At 41.4% G+C, this 24,846-nt stretch overlaps 1 protein-coding gene across 1 annotated transcript in view; it reads right to left on the minus strand.

Moving 5' to 3' along the window:
- Positions 1 to 24,356, minus strand: part of LOC308086150 (uncharacterized protein) — a 24,723-nt gene extending 367 nt beyond the window's left edge. Inside the window, exons 1-6 of the mRNA XM_080429567.1 lie at positions 24,218 to 24,356; positions 19,893 to 20,022; positions 11,377 to 11,470; positions 1,637 to 1,770; positions 963 to 1,105; positions 5 to 205 (exon numbers count right to left, since the gene is read on the minus strand). Coding sequence (XP_080285693.1) covers positions 5 to 205; positions 963 to 1,105; positions 1,637 to 1,770; positions 11,377 to 11,470; positions 19,893 to 20,022; positions 24,218 to 24,228 — 713 coding nt within the window. The 5' untranslated portion in view covers positions 24,229 to 24,356. The remainder of the gene's footprint in view (positions 1 to 4; positions 206 to 962; positions 1,106 to 1,636; positions 1,771 to 11,376; positions 11,471 to 19,892; positions 20,023 to 24,217) is intronic.
- Between the last annotated feature and the right edge of the window lie 490 nt (positions 24,357 to 24,846).

Here is a 24,846-nt window from a genome sequence, read left to right on the forward strand (position 1 = left end):
TCACCGTGCGCGGTAGTCCTGAGTGAAGGTGACGGGGTTCCTGGTCAGGTTGAGGGAGCGTAGCGGGGTGTTTCCCAGGGCCCCGCCCAGCCCCCACAGGGAGCCAATGGCGTTCTCCGACAGACAGAGGTGCTCCACGGCGGGGAGCTTTGGCAGATGCCTCAGGCTCACCAGGCGGTTGCGGTGCAGGTTCAGCACTCTGCACCTGCTCCATGGAATCACATGTATAGGGGATTAACAGTTAATCCAACTCATCGTTTATAGAAAATAATCAATAATCTAGAAGGCACAGAATAGTAAATGATGTTGTGGGGACTGCGTTTGCCCCAACTGTCACTCAAAGTGACCACTGGCCAATCACAGCGCGACTTTTCCGGGTCTGGGGCGGGTCTTGGCAGAATGTCGCTGCATATCACTATCACGCGTCGTTCACATACACAAAACATACTGAATTCATCAACAACAACAAAATTCCTGGGGAAAAAAAGGTATATGCTGAAGCCTAAGCTTATTACGTCTACCCTTTATATAAATGCACCATTGTATCATAGTTGCTGCTCTAATCACATGTACGTGTCAGTAAGGTTGGTGTTTCCTTACAGCAGTGTATAATCTAATGTTATCCGATATAATCCAATGTAAATGCATTCTCATCTCCAATTTAAACTAATCTCAAATCATATCATTGTTTTGTACAGGTAGCATATAGTAAAATAGTATCGCCGTTTTTGTGATATCATAACAGTGCAGTACTGTAGTCGTTGGAGCTCTAATAACCAGTTTCCAGCCAGGAATCACAAATTGGAGGTTAACTGTTCCTATGGATTTTTTTTTAACCTAATCTAACACCAAGTTACCCAGTTCCCACTTGTCAATGAACACGTCCACGTTCCCACCCTATGAGTAGACCTTGACGCTTAGTGGGGGAGGGCGTGGTGCATTGTGGGCAGTGTAGTTCTCACCTTGGCAGGTATATAGAACTCAGGTTGGTGAGGGAGTTGTCGGCCATTTGTAGTTTCTCCACGCGGATGAGTCGTCTGAGAATCCTGTGGAAGTTCTCCTGTTGGTAGGGATCGCCAAGATCCTGGTAGCTTAGATTCAACTCCTGGGAACAGAGGGAAAGAGACATTACGTTTAACTTTGTCCAGTACTGAAGCCATAACTCTTTTGTGTGAATAAAATGTTATTTTATTACAATCTAACTAACACAACTGCAGTGATTGGAGGTGATCTCCCTGCTTTTCTGTTGAGAAGAATTCAGTGGTTGCGTAGGACCACTACTGGTTGACCAGAGGTATTGCATGAAACTCAAAATGGACATAACTCGCCTTCCCAAAACATGCTCTCCGTTATATAGCTCAACAGTACCTGGGACCTGGGTTTGAATCCTGGTTAGAACATGAAAGTTACGGAATGCAGCTTTAAAGAACAACCTCCATATACATCACTGGTGTGTCCCTCTCTCTCTCTTTCATAATGGCCCCTAGTTTGCACTGTGTGTACACACACACACGCACACGCGCGCACACACACACACACACACACACACACACACAGACACACAGGCGCGCACGCACACACACACACACACACACACACACACACACACACACACACTCTGTTTGTGCTGACTCACCAAGCAGTTTTCCCAGTTCTCTTGCAGCCTCTCCTCCCATCTCTGTCCTTCCGCTGTCCTCCACCTCCTCCTGCCTGTCTCCAGCTCAGTGCCATCCCCCCCCTCTCTGACAAACAGCTCATCCTCTGTGGGCCCTGGTGGAGCACATCAGTCAGGAGGTAAACATGTTATCCACACACTGCCCTACAGTACAAAGCCTAATAATGTGCACTAACTACCATTTTTGGGTCGAAATAGACTTATTTATGTCAGTGGTTCTCCAACGTTTTAATTTCAAGGACCCCCCCCCCAGTTTATGCATTATTAACCCATTTAAGGCCTGAGGTTCCGATTCTACAAATGTCTTCTAAATCCTATAGCTGTTTTCTGAAAAAACGTATGTTGTTATATCAGTGGTTCACAAACCTTTTCATGTCAAGGACCCTCAAAATTAGGCCTATATGTATTTGTCCGCCGACCCCCATCTTGAAATATTTTGTAATAGGGACCCCGAGAAGCAAAGATTTGAGTAAAAAAATTTCCCTTAAAAATATATATATATATTCAAATATTTTGCTCACATTTTCAAGATTTTTCAAAAATGGCAGATCCACAAGCTCATAGCGCGGCACCGAGTGCCGCGCTATGAGCTTGTAGATCTGCTATTTTTGAATAGCCAAAGTATAAAACAATGGTTTAAGTGGTTACACAGATGCGTTCCTGGTCTTAATGGGTTAAGGCCAAGGACCCCCATCACTCTGACACTGTCAGAGTGATGTAAGTGTCCATTTGGTTCCTAAATATCAATCATTTTCCTGGGGACCGCCAGGAACCCCTTCAAGGGTCCCCGGACCCCACTTTGAGAATCACTGATTTATGTGGATCAAAGTTCAAATATATCCTATATCAAAATTGGCAAATTGGAGGACCAAGCCAACAGAGCCGAGAGGGAGCAGTGAAGCGCTTAGTTTTTTGTTTCTCTCCTTGCTTTATTAACTGATTTTAACTTTTTTGAAAATGTTAAAGACGGGGTTCCGTGATTCCCCCCCCCCCCAAACATAATCATCAGGTATTATGGTTATACTAGGAGGAAGATTTTTTTCAAAAAAGTGTACAGATATTGTTAAAATTATGTTTTTATGTAGACACGCCTCCAGTTCATTAAGTATACCTGGTTCTCACCATAGCACCTCCTCCACCACCTTAGCACCACCCACCTGTCCTAGTCCCTCCTCCTCCTCATGCCCACACCTGTTGTGTTATGATAATGAGTTTGTTTTTACTATGTCACTAAAGCGCTGTTTCTCTATTGGCACGTTTGACCCTCAAGGTTTCAGCCTCCAGGTAGAAACTCAAAATAGTCAGAGAAGACATAAAACACCATAAAAACACCACCAGGGGGCTTAATGAAGTTCTATCAACCTCATATAGTAGGGGAGTTTAGAGGCTCCGTGAGCACCCCAAAAACACATCTCTGTTACCTGTTTTTTTAGGACCCTAAAGGTGTCTAGTTATGATTTCTTCTTGTTGCCGTTGTCAACTAATGTCCCATGGGGTTTATTTTTAACCCTTTCTGACACCTACCCCCAACCCAAACCATAACATGGAGATAACAGAGAATACCATAACTCTTGAAGTAAACAACATACAGCGACAAATGAACAAATTTTTCTATATCATTTTGACCCAAGGAATTCATTAAAGTGGTTATTCTAAAGATTCAAGCACATCTTGACTATATTTCAGGACATAACCAGCCAAAAACTAGCAGAAAATGTTCAAATCACAATTATCACATCTATATTTCTCTTTGTACTAAACTTTTAAGGTGTATTCTTTTTTACCATATGTTTTTTAGGACCCTTATGGTGTCTAATTAAGATTTATTCTTGTTGCCCTGGTCAAATAATGGCCCATGGGGTTCATTTTAACCCTTTCTGACACCTATTCCCAATCAAACCATAAAATGGAGATAACAGAAAATACCATAACTCTTGAAGTAAACAACCTACAGACACAAATTAATACATCTTTCTATATCATTTGGACCCAAGGAATGCATTAAATTGGTTAATATTAAGATTCAAGCACATTTTTACTCTATTTCAGGACAGAAACAGCAACAAAAAAATAGCAGAATATTTTGAAATCACATCTATATTTCTCTTTGTACTACATTTCTAAGGTGTATTCTTTTTTACCATGTATTTTAGGACCCTAAAGGTGTCTAGTTAAGTTTTAATCGTGTTGCCCTGGTCAAATAATGTCCTATCTATGGGGTTTAATTTATCCCTTTCTTACACCTATTCCCAACCCGAACCATACAATGTAGACAATAGAAAATACCATAACTCTTGAAGTAAACAACATACAGAGACACATGAACACATTTCTATTTATCATTTTGACCCAAGGAATTCATTAAAGTGGTTATTATTAAGATTCAAGCAGGTCTTGACTCTATTTCAGGACAGAAACTGCAAAAAACTAACAGAAAATGTTCAAATCACATCTATATTAATTAAGGTGAATTCTACTTTACCCCATGTTTTTTAGGACCCTTATGGTGTCCAGTTAAGATTTCTTCTTGTTGCCCAGGTCAACTAATGTCCCATGGGGTTCATTTGGTGACCATTTTAAATCGATGTCCAGGAGTGGCGTTTTCATATCTGAACCAGACAACGTACAAAGACAAATAAACCTACTTTTTCATAGAATGTTTACACCAGGAATCTAATGGAAAGGTCACTGACATGGTACAACCATTCTTTATTGGTGAAAACACACAAATATCAAATTCTGGCTTATATTTAGGCATAATATAACTTTCTTAAATAATCGAAACACAATTTCACTGATCAGTATCATCCATCTCATCATCAAACTCCACCTCATCCTCTTCCCTCTCATCATCATCATCACTGATGACACCAGTAGCCAACAGGTCAATGAGAGATAGGGGCAGAATTGGCCCACAAGACCAGACAGGTTCCAAAATCCCTCCTTCCGTCTTCTGCCACCCCTGACCATCATCATAGGATTTAGGCCTCCAAAAGATTGGCTCAGCTGCTCGCTTGTAACAGGTCACTCTATAGTTCACCCACTGGATGTGGGGGATGAGTGTGTCCTGGCATGGGGGCAAGCAAGCTGGTCCACGCCTCAGCCTCTACTGCGCCTTGATGGAATCAAGGCGCAGTATGGATGGACCACTCTTGATTCCATCAAGGGCGCAGTAGAGGCTGAGGCGTGGACTTTCGGAAAATAGTAAGGAGGAGTAAGGAGGCAGCATCCCGGCTGGTAAAATGTGAAACAGCTGCTCTCATCGTGGAAGGAACAGCTCATAAACTTGTGGGATTAGATTGAGAAGTGAGTTGATTGATCAATACCTACTGTAGATAACTTTGGTGAGTTCTTGTGTTAGCAGATTTGCCAAGAATGATTGTTGATTGTTAATGACGACATCAACCAGGGGCCTGTTCCTCAAAAGGTGAATTAAAAAAGCCTGGCCTTAAGCCAAATCAAGGCTTGACAAAGTCGGGTCCGAAAATCCTCGTTTATTCCGTTCCTCAGACGCCAAGCCAGGCTGAAAAGGAGCAACTTTGTCGAGCTAGACCTTGTCAAGCCAGGCTGTGTCCAGCCAGGATAATGAAGCCAGGCTGAATGGGCGGCGATTCGCCGGCGACGTATTTCTATAAAAGACCATGAACTCGAGCGCAGATTCCTTGAACTTGACCAATCACGGAGTCCAAAACCAGAGCAGCATTCTTCTCTGTGGCTGAATAGCAGCACTGCAGCAGCTCATGAAATCATACAAGGAAGTAAAATGTATTTAAGCAAGAAAGGAAACGCGACCGCAATAAATAGATCCAGGGAGAAAGCATGGCAAAGTATTGCAAGCACACACAGTGTGTGTGTGTGTGTGTGTGTGTGTGTGTGTGTGTGTGTGTGTGTGTGTGTGTGTGTGTGTGTGTGTGTGTGTGTGTGTGTGTGTGTGTGTGTGTGTGTTTGAGACGGACGGGCAACGGGACGAACGGGACGAACGGGAACGGGGCGGGGGGGGGGGTGTACTGCGACGGGGGCCACAACGGGACAGGACGGGACGGGGGGGGTTGACCGCGACAGGGGGCCGTGACGGGATGAGCGGGGGGGACGGGACGGGACGAGACACGCAATAAATAACCCCATATTTGCAAGACCACTTTGGTAGAGGTTTGGGTTGTGTTATGTAGTTACCTTGCCATCATGATGTAACTCCAAAGGTGGACAAGAAATAAAAATTAATTTCTCCATTGACTAGAAATTGATAATTTTAAATATGCTCCTCATTGACTTACAAAGAGGCTCCTTTAAACCCGTAACTAATAATTTATATATATATATATATATATATATATATATATATATATATATATATAAATTATTAGTTACGGGTATATGTGTGTGTATGTATGTGTCAGACATTTTTTATAATATTTAAAAAAAAATGTAATATATTATCAAACATCTAACAACAAGATGAACTATAGTGTTAACTATAACAGAGTGACAATTACATATCACATGAGTCATTGTGAAACAATTATGATTATGATTCATGGTCACACACTATTTCAGTAATTAATTTGATTATATCTTATTGTATTTATTTCATTTTATTTGAATGCAGGGTCATTAAAATTAGTCCATATACAAACACATGTTTTGAATTAACTGTGGAAAAACTTGAAGAACAAGGCACTGGATTAAGTAAGCTTGGCTGTTAGCCTGCTCCTGACCAGGCTAACTTCACAGCTAAATTGCCATGGTAACTAAGCTAGGCTTGCTTCAATTCTCTTTTGAGGAATCGGATAAGGCTAAACTTAGCCAGGGTGAACTGGCTAAACTAATCTTCAAGATAATTCACCTTTTGAGGAACCGACTCAGCTCTAATCCTGGCTAAATTAAGCCAGGATAGGTGGAAAAGCCAGGCTTTAGCTCTAATTCACCTTTTGAGGAACAGGCCCCTGCTCATCTACCTTGACACTGGCACAGGCAGGCACCGTCAGCTGGAAAATGTCACGGAGCTAGCAATCTCTCTTGGGCAGCCATACTGTAGCACCCTGCGTGGGTACCATCAGGGCTGTACTAGTTCCTTCAAGGGCAAGGGCAAGGTGGCACCACTCAAACAGCTACAGAAGAACCCCAAATTTCAAAAGGCTTTCAGGTTGGTGTATGATCATCCTAACAATATTTAATGAAGATGATAAGAGGGAAGAGGTTGAGATGGATGATACTGATCAGTGAAATTATGTTTTGATTATTTAAGAAAGTTATATTATGCCTAAATGTAAGCCAGAATTTGATATGTGTGTGTTGTTCACCAATAAAGAATGGTTGTACCATGTCAGTGACCTTTCCATTAGATTCCTGGTGTAAACATTCTATGAAAAAGTTAGTTTATTTGTCTTTGTACGTTGTCTGGTTCAGATATGAAAACGCCACTCCTGGACATCGATTTAAAATGGTCACCAAATGAACCCCATGGGACATTAGTTGACCTGGGCAACAAGAAGAAATCTTAACTGGACACCATAAGGGTCCTAAAAAACATGGGGTAAAGTAGAATACACCTTAAGTATTTAATACAAGGATTAATATAGATGTGATTTGAACATTTTCTGTTCGTTTTTTGCCGTTTCTGTCCTGAAATAGAGTCAAGACCTGCTTGAATCTTAATAATAACCACTTTAATTAATTCCTTGGGTCAAAATGATAAATAGAAATGCGTTCATTTGTCTCTGTATGTTACTTCAAGAGTTATGGTATTTTCTATTGTCTACATTGTATGGTTCGGGTTGGGAATAGGTCACGTGTAACAAAGGGTTAAAATAAACCCCATGGGACATTATTTGACCAGGGCAACAAGATTAATACTTAACTAGACACCTTTAAGGTCCTAAAAGACATACGGTAAAAAAGAATACACCTTGAAAATGTAGTACAAAGAGAAATATAGATGTGATTTCAACATTTTCTTCAATTGTTTTGCTATTTCTGCCCTGCAATAGAGTCAAGATGTGCTTGAATCTTAATAATAACCACTTTAATGCATTCCTTGGGTCCAAAGGATACAGAAACATGTGTTCATTTGTCTCTGTATGTTGTTTACTTCAAGAGTTATGGTATTTTCTGTTATCTCCATTTTATGGTTTGATTGGGAATAGGTGTCAGAAACGGTTAAAATGAACCCCATGGGCCATTATTTGACCAGGGCAACAAGAATAAATCTTAACTAGACACCATAAGGGCCCTAAAAAACATATGGTAAAAAAGAATACACCTTAAAAGTTTAGTACAAAGAGAAATATAGATGTGATAATTGTGATTTGAACATTTTCTGCTAGTTTTTGGCTGTTTATGTCCTGAAATATAGTCAAGATGTGCTTGAATCTTTAGAATAACCACTTTAATGAATTCCTTGGGTCAAAATGATATAGAAAAATTTGTTCATTTGTCGCTGTATGTTGCTTACTTCAAGAGTTATGGTATTCTCTGTTATCTCCATGTTATGGTTTGGGTTGGGGGTAGGTGTCAGAAAGGGTTAAAAATAAACCCCATGGGACATTAGTTGACAACGGCAACAAGAAGAAATCATAACTAGACACCTTTTGGGTCCTAAAAAAACAGGTTACAGAGATGTGTTTTTGGGGTGCTCACGGAGCCTCTAAACTCCCCTACTAATAGGCACATGAAAAATAGAAAAAGTGCAAAACCATGGCACCACCTCTTTAAAGCAGTAAAGAGACTGGATAATTTGTTCCAGTACCATACTTTCAGGTGAATGATCACACACATCAGTGTGTCTTTCATTTCCAAGTAGCTTGTGACTAGATTCACTACTTTCAGAATGATGTAGCTTTCACGTAGTTCAGCTACTTTTTTCACCATCTGGGTAGCTTGACAAAAGCTTCATCCATACATTTTCAGTGGCACATCAACAGGGAAGAGCACAACATGAGTTTTGAGTGCAGTTCGTCCATTACATGCCATCTCCCTCAATTTGTAGCTACCGATTGTTTTGTTTTGAGTGGACTCCAATCACACAATAGCGTCCCGGGCTGAATGTCATGACGCTTTAACACTCAACTAATGGTTCATGAAACGCATCATGAGAGCTTGTGCTCTCTCTCGCTCTCGCTCTCTCCCTCTCTCTCTCTCTCTCGCTCTCTCTCTCTCTCTCTCTCTCTCTGAGCCCACCTTCTAAGAAGAAAGTAGACAGAAATGGACCAATCATAAAATGAGCATAGTGCGGACCAATATATGAAGTGGTCCTTTAACACCCATCTCCATCAATTTGTAGCTACAGTAATTCTGAGTTGTGGGTGGATTTTGACCATCACATCAAAGAAATAATTCTCCATGTACATCCATTAGCTTTTACACAGTCGTATGTTTCATTCAATCACTCAAGAGCGTCCCGGGCTGAATGTCATGATGCTGTGACTCTCAACAGATTGCTGATGAAACGCATCATAAGAGCCTGTGCCCTTATCAGCCATGTACTCCAAAAAGCAAAAACCTTTCCATATAACACGGAAACACTTTCATCATGCCAGCTTGGCTCCACCATACTCTTCTCACAAAGACCCTTTCATGCCAGGGTCAGGTGCACAGGACACATTGAAATGCCTACTTCCTATTTTCTCAAATCCAAAATCAAAGCCTGTGCAGTATAAAGGTATAAAGGTCTGGATAGAGTTAATCTCGTTATCTTAATTATCATAATGTGTCTAGGGTCCATAAACCTGCTTAAAATGTCAATTTAATATAATGGTTTCATATTGGCCTAAATCAGTCATGTTAAATGTTGCTTCTGTACTCCCAGTCTCTCTGTCTATGCAAGGTCAAACTAGCTACAGGCTTTCTGTTGCTATCTGTTGTTTTGAGAACACTTCCTATCTGTGTTCTTTTCTACGCTAACCCTTCCTTCAGTGTCACAAAATCACCACTGACCAGTGACCGGTTAGAGCCGAGGTCAATGTGTTGACCCAGACATGGGGACGCTGTTTGTCCAAAGATAAACTGTCACACCATCATCATCATCTTCATCATCTACCATCATCATCCTCATCTGACGACGACGTAATCATCACTCTCATCCAATCCAAGAAGTCCACCTTCGCCCGGAAACTCATCTATGTCACATCCTATGATGTCATATGTTTATTTATGTTAACGGACGCTGTTAAAGTCCAGTGCTTCCTCTGTCCAACTGGAGAGAGACGACGACCGATGATGCCCACCATACCTGTGACACTGTAACCTTCCATTCTCTCTCTGTCTGAATACAAGATATTTCATTATACCCAATGGCTGCCTGTGTTCTGAGTCTGGTTTTTCTTTGTCGCCTCTTTATGAAAGTGGCTGGTACTTTGTGTGGGTGATAAGGAAAAACAGCTCCATCAGTCTGGCACAGATATTATCTTCTCAAACATCAAAATGCGTAAATGCAGTATGAAGCAGTACGTCACCAAAAGGGACATAATACAGTATGTCCATTATCGTCCTATATGACCTATAGCACATAACAATGGGCATCATGTTGTACTATAGCACACAATGGCCACTTAACCATTAACGAGTTTTTGGTTATTAACGGAACGTTCAAAATGGTCATCCTGTACAACCAACCATCCAAGATTATTATAATTTGTTTGGAATATGGAATGTGTTCCTGGGCCACAAGACAACTCCCCACGGGCTGAATTTGGCCCAAGGACCACCAGTTGAATATCACTACTATAGAATGACCAAGTTCCGTCAGGAGGACAATCTTCAAAGGAAAGGCGAACTGCTGGACAGATACAGGGTTGGTATTTCCCTGTGTGGAGACCGGGTCGGTAAACCAACTGCCGGCGCTAAACAGAAGACAAAATACTTCAACCAAGACAGATGCTAGAATTTCGGCGACCTTTGGAAAGCTAGACGTAAGAAGATCAAGTTCAGAAGAGTGAGAATCGGCATAGGAAAGCCTACATTATACCACAAGAAAGTAGACACTCGTAACAAATTGCTGCAGATGCTCGCAGAAGACACTGAAAACAGTGGGGGGATGGATGACGATGAAGACTGATCTGCTGTTTCTCCACAATTTTTATTATAATTTTTTGTTTGTTTGCTGAGCACCCACACAGAGGAAGTTCCCCTGCTCCAGCTTTTGATTATTATTTGATTATCATTATCTCATGACACGTTGCCGGTCGGGACCTGATGAGTAAACACTCCATGTTCACTCAGTTAACTCAGGTTATAATAATCCACATGCCAGATCATTAAAAGTGGATATGGTATTTCTCAGTTGACAAATATTCACTTGATTTTGATCCATGGTTGTTAATAATCAGTTGGGCCTTGTTCTTGCCAAGCCTTTTCCTCAAAAATAATGCACATTTTCTTATGAGCCGATACTGTTCTGGTCTGTCTTGATATTTTGTGTTTTGTGTGTTTCACTATGCTCTTGAGAAGTGTGGGAGAATGTAGGATGAATGTTAATCCTAAGGGAAGTTGAAATTCTTCAATAGCGATATTGTTACTAAAAATAAAAAAAAAGGACTGACAGATACAGAGATCTCTATATGGTCAGATCAGCAGTGTGAGGTAGGTGTGAGCATAGCGGCCCGAACCTCTAGTATAATATAACCTGCATTACATACAGTATATAAGGATAACCCATTGTGAGCTTGTAGATCGGCCATTTTAGGCGAATGCTTGCACTCCCTGACCTTCTCTGACCCTGGGGCAGGTCAGCTGGTCTCCAGTGACGTCACTGTGCTCCAGACGATGCCAGGACAAGAACCGGAAGCGGTTGGAGGGCAACTAGCGGAGACGAGATGACAGAGAGGAGGGAAGACAAAAGTTAATAGTGTGCTACAGTTTCCCTGTGGAATAACAAATGCATGAATACATAAGACATATACAATACATTCTGTATTCTGTTTTTAGCACAAAACATTGATAAAGCTGATGATCATGATGTTAAATCATACTTTTTTATGATGACTTCAAAATGTTGGTTAATGAAGGAGAAATGAATACTTTTGATAGCATTGCTGCTTGCCACTTGTTGACATCAGCATATACACCCATTTGACAGTAGAAATGCTGATGTGACAAAGATGGTTGAACACAGCTGGTAATAATGAATTCTGGGTGTGTTTCATTGAGGTGTTACTGTGTACCAGCAGTAGGCCTATAAGAAGTTAGGAACCCCCAAATGAAGCATATTGTAGTATAGCTCCAGCTATGTTTATTAGCTACAATGCGGTCCATTAGCTACAATAGACATTAGACAACCTTAGTCAGCGGTTTCTAATCAGCTGATTGCGGTTACCTAACTCTGTGTGGACACAAAATAGCCTCACTGCAACTGACCTACGTATACGCCCTACCTCACTTTCTTTCTTTAGAGAAGTGCTACACTTCATGTCGTAACGTCTTTGCGGTCACCAAATACGCTACACCGTAAATATTGACTATGTCCCTTTAGGGCCTAAAGGGACATAGTCTTGAAAATAAATCAAATGGGCTCGGTATACTGTATGTCCAAAACTGTTACTTTTCAGGAAATGGATCCAATGGGGCTATGCGACGCATTGTGAGCTTGTAGATCTGCTATTTCCAAAAAATATATATACATTTTACACATTTGAAAACTTGTGAAATGGGACCTTCTGCATAATGAGTACTTTTTACTTTTGGTACTTTAAGTACATTTTGGTACCAATACTTTTGTACTTTTACTCAAGTAAATTTTGAATTCCGGACTTTTACTTGTAACAGAGTATTTCTACATTGCAGTATTGATACTTTTACTTAAGTAAAGAATGTGAGTACTTTTCCCACCACTGCTCCTGAGCCCCCACAGACCCCCTCTCTCTTACATGGTGACCGTAACCCTATACCTCTCGCCATACCCGTGACCCCACTCCACATGACCCCTGCTGCTAGCCGTATACTGACCTCTGTAGTGGACACTGTTATAAGAGACTTCAGGCACGTGCACACACACACACACACACACACACACACACACACACACACACACACACACACACACACACACACACACACACACACACACACACACACACACACCCCTTATGAAACAATACTATGCAAGAGTGCAATGTCACTCTACGGCAGTGGTGTAAAGTAACTAAGTACATTTACTCAGGTACTGAATTTTTAGGTACTTTTACTTTACTGGAGTATTTCCAATTGTCCATACTTTTACTCACTACATCTCAGAGGCAAATATTGTACTTTTACGCCACTACAATTATTTCAAAACTTTAGATACTAGTTACTTTGCAGATATAAATTATTACATTATAAAACATACATTAACCACTTTAACCCTATTTTATACCTCGGCTATTTGAAAATAGCCGAGAATAGCCGATCTACAAGCTCACAGCGTGTCGCATCGCATCACGACGCGTTGTGGGCTTGTAGATCTGCTATTTTCAAACATTTTAGTACTTTTACTTTTGGTACTTTAAGTACATTTTGATACCAATACTTTTGTACTTTTACTCAAGTACATTTTGAATTCTGGACTTTTACTTGTAACAGAGTATATACTTCTACAATGCAGTATTGATACTTTTGCTTAAGTAAAACATTTGAGTACTTTTTCCAACACTGCAAGGAACCCTGACGGCCCTCTGACCCCACTTTGGGAACCACTGGTGGTCCACAGCATGGAAATACTTTCTATTTGTATCCCTCTTTTTCTCACACTTACTTAGTCGTTATGCCAATTAATTCCACACATTCTGCCATTGTACCCTATATAGGCTCGTGCCAGCGAGGAGCCCCCAGCAGGAGGACCACATTGTACCCTATATATAGGCTCGTGCCAGCGAGGAGCCCCGTTGGATGATTGTGGGAGAGATACAGTAGTCATGGGTTTGAGAGACTCTACACTTAACCCATTAAGACCTGGAACGCATCTGTGTCACTTTTTGATTTGAGCTAAAAAAGCATTATTTTACACTTTGGCTATTCAAAAATAGCAGATCTACAAGCTCATAGCGCGGCACCGAGTGCCACGCTACGAGCTTGTAGATCTGCTATTTTTGAAAAAACGTGAAAATGTGTGCAAGTCTTTGAATATATATTATTTTAAAGCAAACATTTTTAACTCTATTCTTTGCTTCTGGGGGTCCCTGGAACAAAATATTTTGAGATGGGGGTCGGCGGCTAAATACATATCATTTTGGGGGTCCTTGACATGAAAAAGTTTGAGCACCACTGATATAGAAACATACGTTTTTTTTCAGAATACTGTTGGGATTTAGAAGACATTTTGTAGAATCAGCCTCAGGTCTTAATGGGTTGCCAGCACCCACCGTGCTTATAGTTAATCCCTCACTAAGAGGGTGAGAGTGGGCAGAAATATGAGTATCTGGATGTTAGAGATAACAACTGGAAAGGGAGGTCAATCATATTTCTAGAACAATACCCATATTGGTTCCATGTAAACATCAAGTACAATGTTCCATTTGGGTGGATCTTGTTATAGTGCCTTACAGTACCATGCATTTTTCACTATGCACTAGAGCTGAACCGATCGATCGACCGACACTTTTTGTAACCTCAGTTTAGTGATCTATCAAATAAAAAACGAAACAAAAAGTGTCGTAGCTTCACCATGAAAATGTGTGGTCTTTGTTCCATATTTTTGAAATGAGGAGCTGTTTATGACTGTTATAGCTAAACCTATAGGGCTGAGATAACGTTACCTTCATAGTATTTGTAATACTAATATAATTCAACAATGCAATTCAGCCCAATGGGCCGGGCCAGGCATTTTGAGGAGGAAAAATGAAGAAGGAGGAAGAGGAGGATCAGGGGGAAAAGGAAAACTAGTAAGAGGAGGGCAGGGCCGGATACAGACATTTTTAATTAGGGGGGCAATAGGAAATAGTGATTGGGCGTGGACTCAATTTTTTTTCTTCTGTTTTTTCCGCTTCTTTTGGGCTTGTTTTCCTAGGCTTCTTTCTCTCGCAATATCTGGCAACACTGTCCATGGCAAATCAGGGCGGAGAATTATTTGAATTGTGCAATGATGCATGATGGAATATGATTACTTTGATTATGGTAAGCTCACATTTCATATCACACACACCATAAATGTAACTTTCACAAGCCCCCCCAAAAAAATATATAAAAAAAAAAAAAAGCTTAGGGGGTGGGGCAGTCAGGGCATTTGGGGGGGCATTGCCCCCCCTTGCCTATGCCTAGATCCGGCCCTGGGAGGAAGGCAAAGAGAAGTACAGGTGGATCGATCAGCATTACTATGTGGATACAAAATTTCATAAACCTTGAAGTCATGTGTCTCCAATTCACACAACACAATGCATGTGTAGGCAATTAGCATATTTCTTTCTGCATCACCCAGGGCTCAAACTCACAAATGTAGACGCAAAGGGCAAGGTATGAAATTGTTGAGGTACTTGCCAAGTAAGAAACCACAAATGGCTCATGTGAATTAAAGCTGATATTGTAGTGTTCTTGTTAGTCTACTGCTACGGGCAACGGCTAGGTTACTGCAGTAAAATTGGGTTTCCTCTTAATCCATACATTTATTTAAAAGCTGCACAGGCATTCATTGAGGGTCATGGATTGTGTGTGGTTTCTAGAAACAGAGAAAGAACTCGAATCCCATATTACCAAACAAAAACAACAAACTCAATCAAAAGAAAACAATCATCAAGGAAATATTCAAATGTTACCAAATTTGGTCGAACTATAGACAAACTAAATATACTGTAGCAGATAACAATAATTAAGAAAACATACATTATTTCAAGGCCAGTCCAAACCGCATCAATGCAACTGGTCGCAACTCCTTGCAACAAAACAGTTTTAAGGCCAGTCCTCACCAATGCAACTCCTTGCAACTCCTTGCAACATGTAACTACTTGCAACTACTTGCAACCATTATCCCCAATGGCAGTTGGAATGAGTTGCATTGGTGTGGACTGGCCTTAAAACCGTTTTGTTGCAAGGAGTTGCGACTAGTTGCATTGGTGCGGTTTGGCCTTTAGACGCACACACATCCTCAGAAGGAAGCAATGTGGGGAGGAAATTATTTCTCTGCACTGACTTGCTCTGAGTGAGCACACAGGGAGCAGGTGGAGGTTATATAGTGTCTTACTCAGGGCACTTAATCGACACAAGCCTGCAAGTACCAAGGCTCCAAGGACAGTCTGAAGGGAGAATTCCGGACTGCCTTTTTCTGCCTTTTATATGATGTCATTAAATCCTAGGACGAGTGGAATGGTAGAACATTTTCACAACTCCATCCCGAGTCCACCGCAGCTAAAAACGTGAGCGGATGGGCCTTTTGTAAACACTAGTCCTTTTGTAAACACTATTTTCTACAAAAACACTGTGGCAAGGTTTCTGTCATTATGAACGTCAGATATCTAAAACCTCTCTATCATTCAGGCTTGATGTTTAACCCATTCAATCCGGGAACGCATCTCTGTCATTTTTAGATTTCTTTGGCTATTCAAAAATAGATATCAGATATAAAAACTTTTTATATACTTTTTTTAGCAATATAAATGCGCGATTTAGTGCATGGCCCATCCGCTCACGTTTTTAGCTGCGGTGGACTCGGGATGGAGTTGTGAAAATGTTCTACTCTACCACTCGTCCTACGATATATACCATCATATACGTGAGAAAAGGGTAGTCCGGAATTCTCCAAAGGAAGTTTGTTGTCAATTGAGCAAAAAATCGGAGATTGTTTTAATTTGTTTCACAGGTTATGAGAAAAACTTCATAATTCCAAAGCATCCAAATATTTCTGCTCACTTTGCCCTACATCTCTTGGGGAACTTTGCAGTGACACTGTAGCATGTACAGTATGACTGATTTGTTACAAAATGTCAGTTCTGTTGCAGTAGCATTACTATCAGGACAATTAGCCCACACTGTCAGCTGAGGACGTTTGGTGTAGGACTGGACCTACAGTATGTGCAAACTTTGTTTAATTTCATGCTTGGGAAGGCACATTTATTGATGAGATAGAACAGTTGTTCTCAAACATTTTCATGTCAAGGACACCCAATTTAATATGTATTTGGCCATGGACCCCATCTGAAAACATTTTGTACCAGGACCCCCCATACAAATTAGCCGAAGATAATGTATGTATATGGGTTTCAATTGGTTAAACTGATTTTGATGTTAATAGTAACACATTTTGCTGGGGAATGGGGATCCCCTAGCCTGGTAAACCCTCCCTCCGGAAATCTCGTTATATTTGATTTCAGTAGTGAGTCTGGCATGGGGGCCTAGCTGTTTGGCTTTTTGGCTGTGGGCTGGAGCTGGGCGGGAGTAATACCGTTGACTGACAACCCCTTCAGCCAATCAGCAGTTTGTTCCCCTTCAGCCAATCAGCAGTTCATTTCACCACCACCAGAGCAACGTGACGGAAGGGGACTTTTGAAAGGGTGCTGAAAATAGGTTGCTTTATTCGGATACATGCGTGTCACTGCCCGCCCCTGCCGGTTCTCTGAAATTTTATTTTTAAATAGGCTCTGTCATGATTAATTGACCACATATATGAAGTTAAACAACTAAATGCTATCCGAACGATATCTTAAAAGTAAATTCCGTGCCACAAAAAAAGGAGTTTGAGAGCGTTTTGAAGTTTTAAAACCGAAACCAAAACAGCGGACAAAATTTCAATGGCCGCCATTCCATTTCAGTCGGCTGCACTTGGCTTCATTCGGGTTCACTCGGGTTCCACCTGATTGGCCAACCTCCGCTGTCAATCACTGAACAATGAGCGAGGACGCTGATAGGCGTGTCTACTTTGTGGACAACGGAGAAACGCCCAAATAGGCCCTCCGGCCAGACTCCTTCTGAAAATCAAATGCAAATGAGATTTCTGGAAGGGGGGGGGGGGGGGGTTTACCAGGCTAGGGATCCCCTGGCTATTTTTGGCAAATGTTCCACCTCAGACTATGGATGCTGAGGTTCAAGTTGTTAACAAAAGTGGCATTTTAAGAGATTTAAGCATATTTTGATTATCGCGATAATATCGTAAATCGCAATTATTTTGGCCACAATAATTTGTGACATGAAATGTTCATAGAATCCCATCCCTAGTTGCAGCCCTTGTACAGTACATACCTGCGGCCCTAACAAAGCCATACTGCTGGTGGACAGGCATGCAAGCAGCACTGAGCAGCAGATGTTATGGGTAGATGAGAGATTAGGAGGGTGAAGTGAAAAGCTTCTTATTTTGTTGAATTACATTTGTATCTTTTCAGTCTTTTACTCAGGCAGTCAGGGTGAAAAGTCTTACTGGAATGATGGTCTATATACTGACAGACAAAATGCCTGAGCGGAGAGAGAGAGAGAGAGAGAGAGAGAGAGAGAGAGAGAGAGAGAGAGAGAGAGAGGGGCGTATTAGGGAGAGGTGGGTGAGTTGATTGGACCATTGAAAGGGTGAACAGAGGTTGAACACAGTATAGGATGGAGGGCAGATATTAGGCTTAACCACTTTCAAACCAGGTGAAGATTATCAAACATTTCCATAAATTGTTCTAAAATAGCAGATCTCTCGGCGTGGCTATGTTAGCTATTCGTTGTACAACCAAATATAGGCCTTACGTGGTTAAAGGGATACTTCACTTTCACATAAAATAAACATTTAAAAAATATATTAAAAATAGATGAAAAAAGTAATGGAAAAATCACGGCCCCCTCACGCATTAGAGTGTCCTACTAATGTGTGAGGGGGCCTTTATTTTGCCATAACTTCTTTCATTTTTTTTAAATATTTTTTTTTAATGTTTATTTTATGTGAAAGTGAAGTATCCCTTTAAGTGAGCTATAAGAGACAGTGGCAGGAGGATAGGATGATGAAAAGATGAAGGGTGCAGGTAGGAGGTATGAGGGGGTTGGAGGGTTGAAGGGTACAGTGGTGTAAAGTATTTGCTCAAGTACTGCACCTAAGTAAAAATTTGAGGCATTTGTGCTTTACTTGGGTATTTCCAATTTCCAATGCTTTTACTTCTACTCCACTACATCTCAGAGGCACCTACAATTATTTGAAAACTGTAGTTACTAGTTACTTTGTAGATTTTGATTATTATTACAAAACATACATTAACCACTTCAGCCCTATATACATTTCGGCCATTTGAAAATAGCCGATCTACAAGCTCACCATGCATCGCGATGCAAACATTGTGAGCTTGCGATCTGCTATTTTCTAAAGATGTTTTATACATTTGAAAACTTGAAATGGGACATTCTTCATAATGAGTACTTTTACTTTTGGTACTTTAAGTACATTTTGATGCCAATACTTTTGTACTTTTCCCCATGTACATTTTAAATTCACGACTTTTACTTGTAACAGAGTATTTCTACATTGCAGTATTGATACTTTTACGTAAAGGAGGAGTTCACCCAAAAAATGACTTATTTTCTATCAATTGCACACCCTATGAAGCCTTGAATCCATGGATTATTTTTTGTTTTTGTCGCATTCCTAAGCTAATCATTTGATTCCCGTCTCCTACCGGCTAATGTATCCGGTAGGAGACACAAAGTAGATTATTTGTGTCTCTTACCGGAAATACACACGGTCATCAAATTATTTCCTTAGGAATGCCACAAAAACTAAAATAAATCCATGAAATCAAGGCTTCACGGGGTGTGTAATTGATAGAAAATAAGTAATTTTCTGGGTGGACTCCTCCTTTAAAGGAGAATACCGGACAAATTAAGTGTTGTCTTTGATGTCTCGTTACTCACCTATTGACGTGAAAAGTGGCGACTTAACACTGGTTGCTTGTTTCAAGAATCTGGCAACACGAGTTGCCAGGTTCTGGAAAGAAAGCATCCAGTGTTAAATCGTTCGGCAGTAGCGCTAGCCTCTCAGGCTAGCTACTCTCATGTTTGACTATCATGAGACTCCACAATGACTAGCAGTAGAGAAAAAAACAACTTTGCATCGGTTATAATAGACGAATCTCCCTGACCCACGCGCTCCCATTATGACAACGGAGGGGGTTTAAAAAATGACGACAGGGGAATCGATGGAAAAAAAGAACGCCACTTTTCACGTCAATAGGTGAGTAACGAGACATCAAAGACAACACTTAATTTGTCCGGTATTCTCCTTTAAGTAATTTTTTTTTGGTACTTTTACCACCACTGCAGAGGGTTGAAGGGTGTAGAGGGGTATAGAGAACATACTCACAGGTGTAGTGACTACTCCAGAGTCAGGACTGTGGTCCACAGAGAGGGGTGTGTGTGTGACGCTGAGGTCAGAGTACTGGGAGGAGTGGGATTTGGGGAAACTGCCACTGCTTGTATTCACACCTGATGAACTGAGAGAGAGAGAGAGAGAGAGAGAGAGAGAGAGAGAGAGAGAGAGAGAGAGAGAGAGAGAGAGATACATAACTATAGTCAATAACAGTTACTGTAGGGCTGTCACGATTACAAATTTAAGTTGACAATGAATTGTCACACAAATAATTGCGATTAACATTGGAACATATGAATAAAACATACATTTATTATGCCTTTTAGGCTTTGTAATAAAATATTGCACAAGGCAGATATGAAAAATAAACTAAATATACAAAAAAATTATTGACATATTTGATCATTTAGTACATGTAAAATAGCTGATCTACAAGCATGCATGTAGATCTGCTATTTCTGCTTTTTTTAATATATTAGAAAATGTGTGAAACATTTTCAACATGGAAACGATTATGACGGTTATCTCAAATAATTGTGATTATCTCAAATAATTGATTAGATGATTATGTAATAATTGTGACAGGCCTAATAACAGCATCCCCTTTAGTTGCTGTTGGGGGATTTGCCACAGTACATTTGCACATATAGGTGTAATTTGTCCTCTGATATATACCCAGCCTAACTATCAGGTGCAGTGGATGCCATTAATACGGCACCCAGGGAGCTGTCATAGAGGTTAAGTGTCTTTCTTGCTCAGGGACACTTCGACACATAAACCAGTTGAGCCCAGGTTTGAACCGATGACCGTGGGATTCCCACACAGGAACAAAGAGGTGTTTGCTGTTCATTTCACTCAGCTATTACTGTCTAACAACTTTAATGTAATGCAAGACCAGGAAAACAACATTTAAAGGTTAACTAGGTAACCTAAATTTAAAATATATATGTTTTGAATGTTTTCCCTCTATCAGCCACTATATAATTATGCTGGGGTGTTTTCCTGCAGAAAGACACATCGATCCCTTTGAACGTCAAAAGGGTTGTGCACTGAGTTGATTGATTGGGCCATGAAAGTGTCAAACTCGTTCTGTGCATCAAAGACAGCAATCACTTTGATACCTGTCAGAGAGGGGGGGGGGGGGGGGGGGGGAGTGTGTCTGTGTACACACACAAATCTGCGATCTTACCTAGTGTACCTTTAAGCTATATTATGATTGTCACAGGGCAGCCCGTGCCCTATACATAGACACACTAAGAGGGAAGGGACTATTTGTAGCATATGACTTTTACCGGTATTCAATGTAGAAATGACACAGACTTCAGGGGTTCAAACTTTGTTTATTTAAACACTGTGTATTGGAGCTGATCTGAAATGTTTGTTTGTCACCTGGTCTTTGCTCTGCAGTACTGGCACCCTCTGAATCTGACTGGTAACTGCCGAAACAGAGCAGGCTAGTCAATTGGGTTTAAGAAGGGGTGGAACGTGCCATGTACTGTAGAGGAGGAGGGGTGTTTGACAATGTTAATGAGCAAAGTATTTCTATGTCTTTTTGAAGTAAATGCAAACCCAAAATGGTGTTTAGTTTAAAGTACAACATCTATTTATGTGCTAGGTTATTTATTCATCAGATAGTTGTAAGCTTGTAGATATGCTAATTTTGAGGTTAATTGTTTCTGTGCTTGTGGTAGGATCCACTCCCTATTTAAGGGAGGCTGCAAGTGACAGTCAGTTAGTTGAACTTGGCAAGCAAAGTGTTAACAGCCTTGAGACAGAGCTGCCAGGGCCCTTAGTTAAGGGATAGCCTTTTTGTGCAGTCACTGTATGGTTTGTTGTCTTTAGTTGTGCTTTAAGTAATTCTATAATTTTTGTAAGTCTATTTTTCCACGTCTTATTTATTCACTATCTATCTGCTGCATATTGGACGGTTTTCCGGAGGTGTGAGAGAAATAAAACTCAACGATCTGCAAATTCTGAACTTGTTCATTTTTGGAGCCTTGGCCGCTTGGTCAACCTTTACATGTGGTGTCAGAAGAAAAGAAAGGACAGTTCAGAATGCCTCCAAAACCACAGTTACGAAGCCAGCAGCCGAGGAGGCCTACCGATGCAGCGGGGCCATCGACGGGATCTGCAGCAGCAGGACCAGCGTCAGCACCAGTGCCGATGGGGGACCCGAAGCTGATGAGGTTGGAGGACTCCGATGACATCGAACATTTCCTCACAACGTTTGAGAGACTGGCAGGTGTTTACAACTGGCCACGACAACAGTGGGCCGTCCGGCTTATTCCCGTACTGACGGGCAAAGAACGAAGTGTTTTCGTAGCTATGGACCCAGCCCACACTCAAGACTATGACAGGCTGAACGCGGCAGTGTTGAAGAAGTATGAGGTGAACAGAGACTCGTACTGTCAACGCTTCCGTAACCTTGATGTGCTACCGGGCGAGTCACCCCAGGAGCTGTATGCCCGCCTCAAAGACCTCTTCTGCAAGTGGGTTGACTTCTCTTCGTCCACCAAAGATGACATCATGGAGAAGATGGTCCTTGAGCAGTACCTTTGGGTCCTCTGGCCAGAAGTGAGGGTCTGGGTCAAGGAACGTGATCCGGAGACGGCGGCAAAAGCGGCAGACCTGGTCGACACCTACGTCTCGGCACACAAGGGGTCAGAGTATTGCACCACAGACTTCCGGTTGAGGACGCCACAGGGGGCGCCTTCAGAAGGGGGGGGAAATGTCACGGGGCAGCCCGTGCCCTATACATAGACACACTAAGAGGGAAGGGACTATTTGTAGCATATGACTTTTACCGGTATTCAATGTAGAAATTACACAGACTTCAGGGGTTCAAACTTTGTTTATTTAAACACTGTGTATTGGAGCTGATCTGAAATGTTTGTTTGTCACCTGGTCTTTGCTCTGCAGTACTGGCACCCTCTGAATCTGACTGGTAACTGCCGAAACAGAGCAGGCTAGTCAATTGGGTTTAAGAAGGGGTGGAACGTGCCATGTACTGTAGAGGAGGAGGGGTGTTTGACAATGTTAATGAGCAAAGTATTTCTATGTCTTTTTGAAGTAAATGCAAACCCAAAATGGTGTTTAGTTTAAAGTACAACATCTATTTATGTGCTAGGTTATTTATTCATCAGATAGTTGTAAGCTTGTAGATATGCTAATTTTGAGGTTAATTGTTTCTGTGCTTGTGGTAGGATCCACTCCCTATTTAAGGGAGGCTGCAAGTGACAGTCAGTTAGTTGAACTTGGCAAGCAAAGCGTTAACAGCCTTGAGACAGAGCTGCCAGGGCCCTTAGTTAAGGGATAGCCTTTTTGTGCAGTCACTGTATGGTTTGTTGTCTTTAGTTGTGCTTTAAGTAATTCTATAATTTTTGTAAGTCTATTTTTCCACGTCTTATTTATTTATTCACTATCTATCTGCTGCATATTGGACGGTTTTCCGGAGGTGTGAGAAATAAAACTCAACGATCTGCAAATTCTGAACTTGTTCATTTTTGGAGCCTTGGCCGCTTGGTCAACCTTTACAATGATGTTATGATAAACACAATCCTAGACGACAGTCTCATGTCACAATGCCGATATTATTTTTGATATATCGCTCAGCTCTACAATGGGTCAAACTAAACAGCTTTGCATCTTAACTATAGCGATTATTCATCAATTATTTTATTAAAGGATCGATTATTGATTATTGTTTTTTTGTCATCCATTACATCGATTAGTTCAATGAAGTGTTACATCCGTATACTTCTAACGCCCCTCTCCTTCGCGGGGAGCTGTACACAGAGCTGTACACAGTGTCCTGGCTGTAACGGAACTCCTGTCAGGCTGGCACACATCCGCTGCATGTGCTGAAACCCTGTGCGTCTGTCTAACCCTGTGGTTATAGGGTTACGCTGAACTCTGCCTGCCGCGCTGGACTAGGGCCCCGTCGTCATAACAGCACAGGACACCCGAGCAGGTGCCATTAAGACTATAATAGCCACCTGTGTAGAAAGGGAAGCTGGTCGCTGATGCTTCTATAATTCATATCGCCTCAGCTTGTTCTTCAGTGGCTTTTACACAAAAATGTGTTTGTCATGATTGAGAGATCCTTTGTTTTCAAATTCCCTCTGACCCAGTTTTTTCTTTCCTCTTGTGGCTTGAAAAAGCAAACATTAAAACTGCTTAACTAGGCCTAAATCTGAACAAGATTCATGAACTGAAGCAAACTAGCAGACATGCTTCATAAACTGAACAGCACATCTAGCAAATATATATATATAGCCTAAGGAAATGATTAGAAATTATTAGAATTTTTTGGGGCTTACCTTTCGGACATGTCCCAACTTTATGGTGAATTATCTTGGCCCTTAACGCATGCTGGAAGGCTCGGACTAGCCCTGCAGCTGGACGGGGACCCATGGGGGCCGACGTCCTTGTTAATATTGTCCAGGAAAGACTCCTCCTGTCTGCTGAGCTGCCTCCCGGAGACTGACTGACGTTATTGGCTGCATCTGGAGCGGCTCTTCCAAAGCCCACGGTGGCAGGTCACCGGGGGCAGCAGGTGCTGTCTGCTTGTTGCTAGGCAACAGGGTGTTCAGGTGTGTCACCACCGGCCGTGTTGTGGTGAGGTGGCGCGGTGTGCAGGGGGAAGAGAGCGTGACAGGCAGGGGTGGACAGTAACAAAGTACATTTACCATACTTAAGTAGCCTACATTTTATTATTTAACAACAACAGTATTTGTTTTATTGTTTTACTTTCACTCCACTACATTTCAATTGGAAATATTGTACTCCACTATATTTCTAGGAAGGGACTCTTGGGACCCAAACTTAAAAATATTACAGTACATACATATATTTGTTGCTGTCCGGCAGGAACCAGCTAACTCTAATTTTACACCCTTTACATCTGTGTGTTGGTAAAAAAAATATTGAACCAATGAAAAGTATTAAA

The sequence above is a fragment of the Gymnoscopelus braueri genome, assembly GCF_963280865.1.
Source record: "Gymnoscopelus braueri genome assembly, chromosome: 5".
Classification (NCBI taxonomy): Eukaryota; Metazoa; Chordata; class Actinopteri; order Myctophiformes; family Myctophidae; genus Gymnoscopelus; species Gymnoscopelus braueri.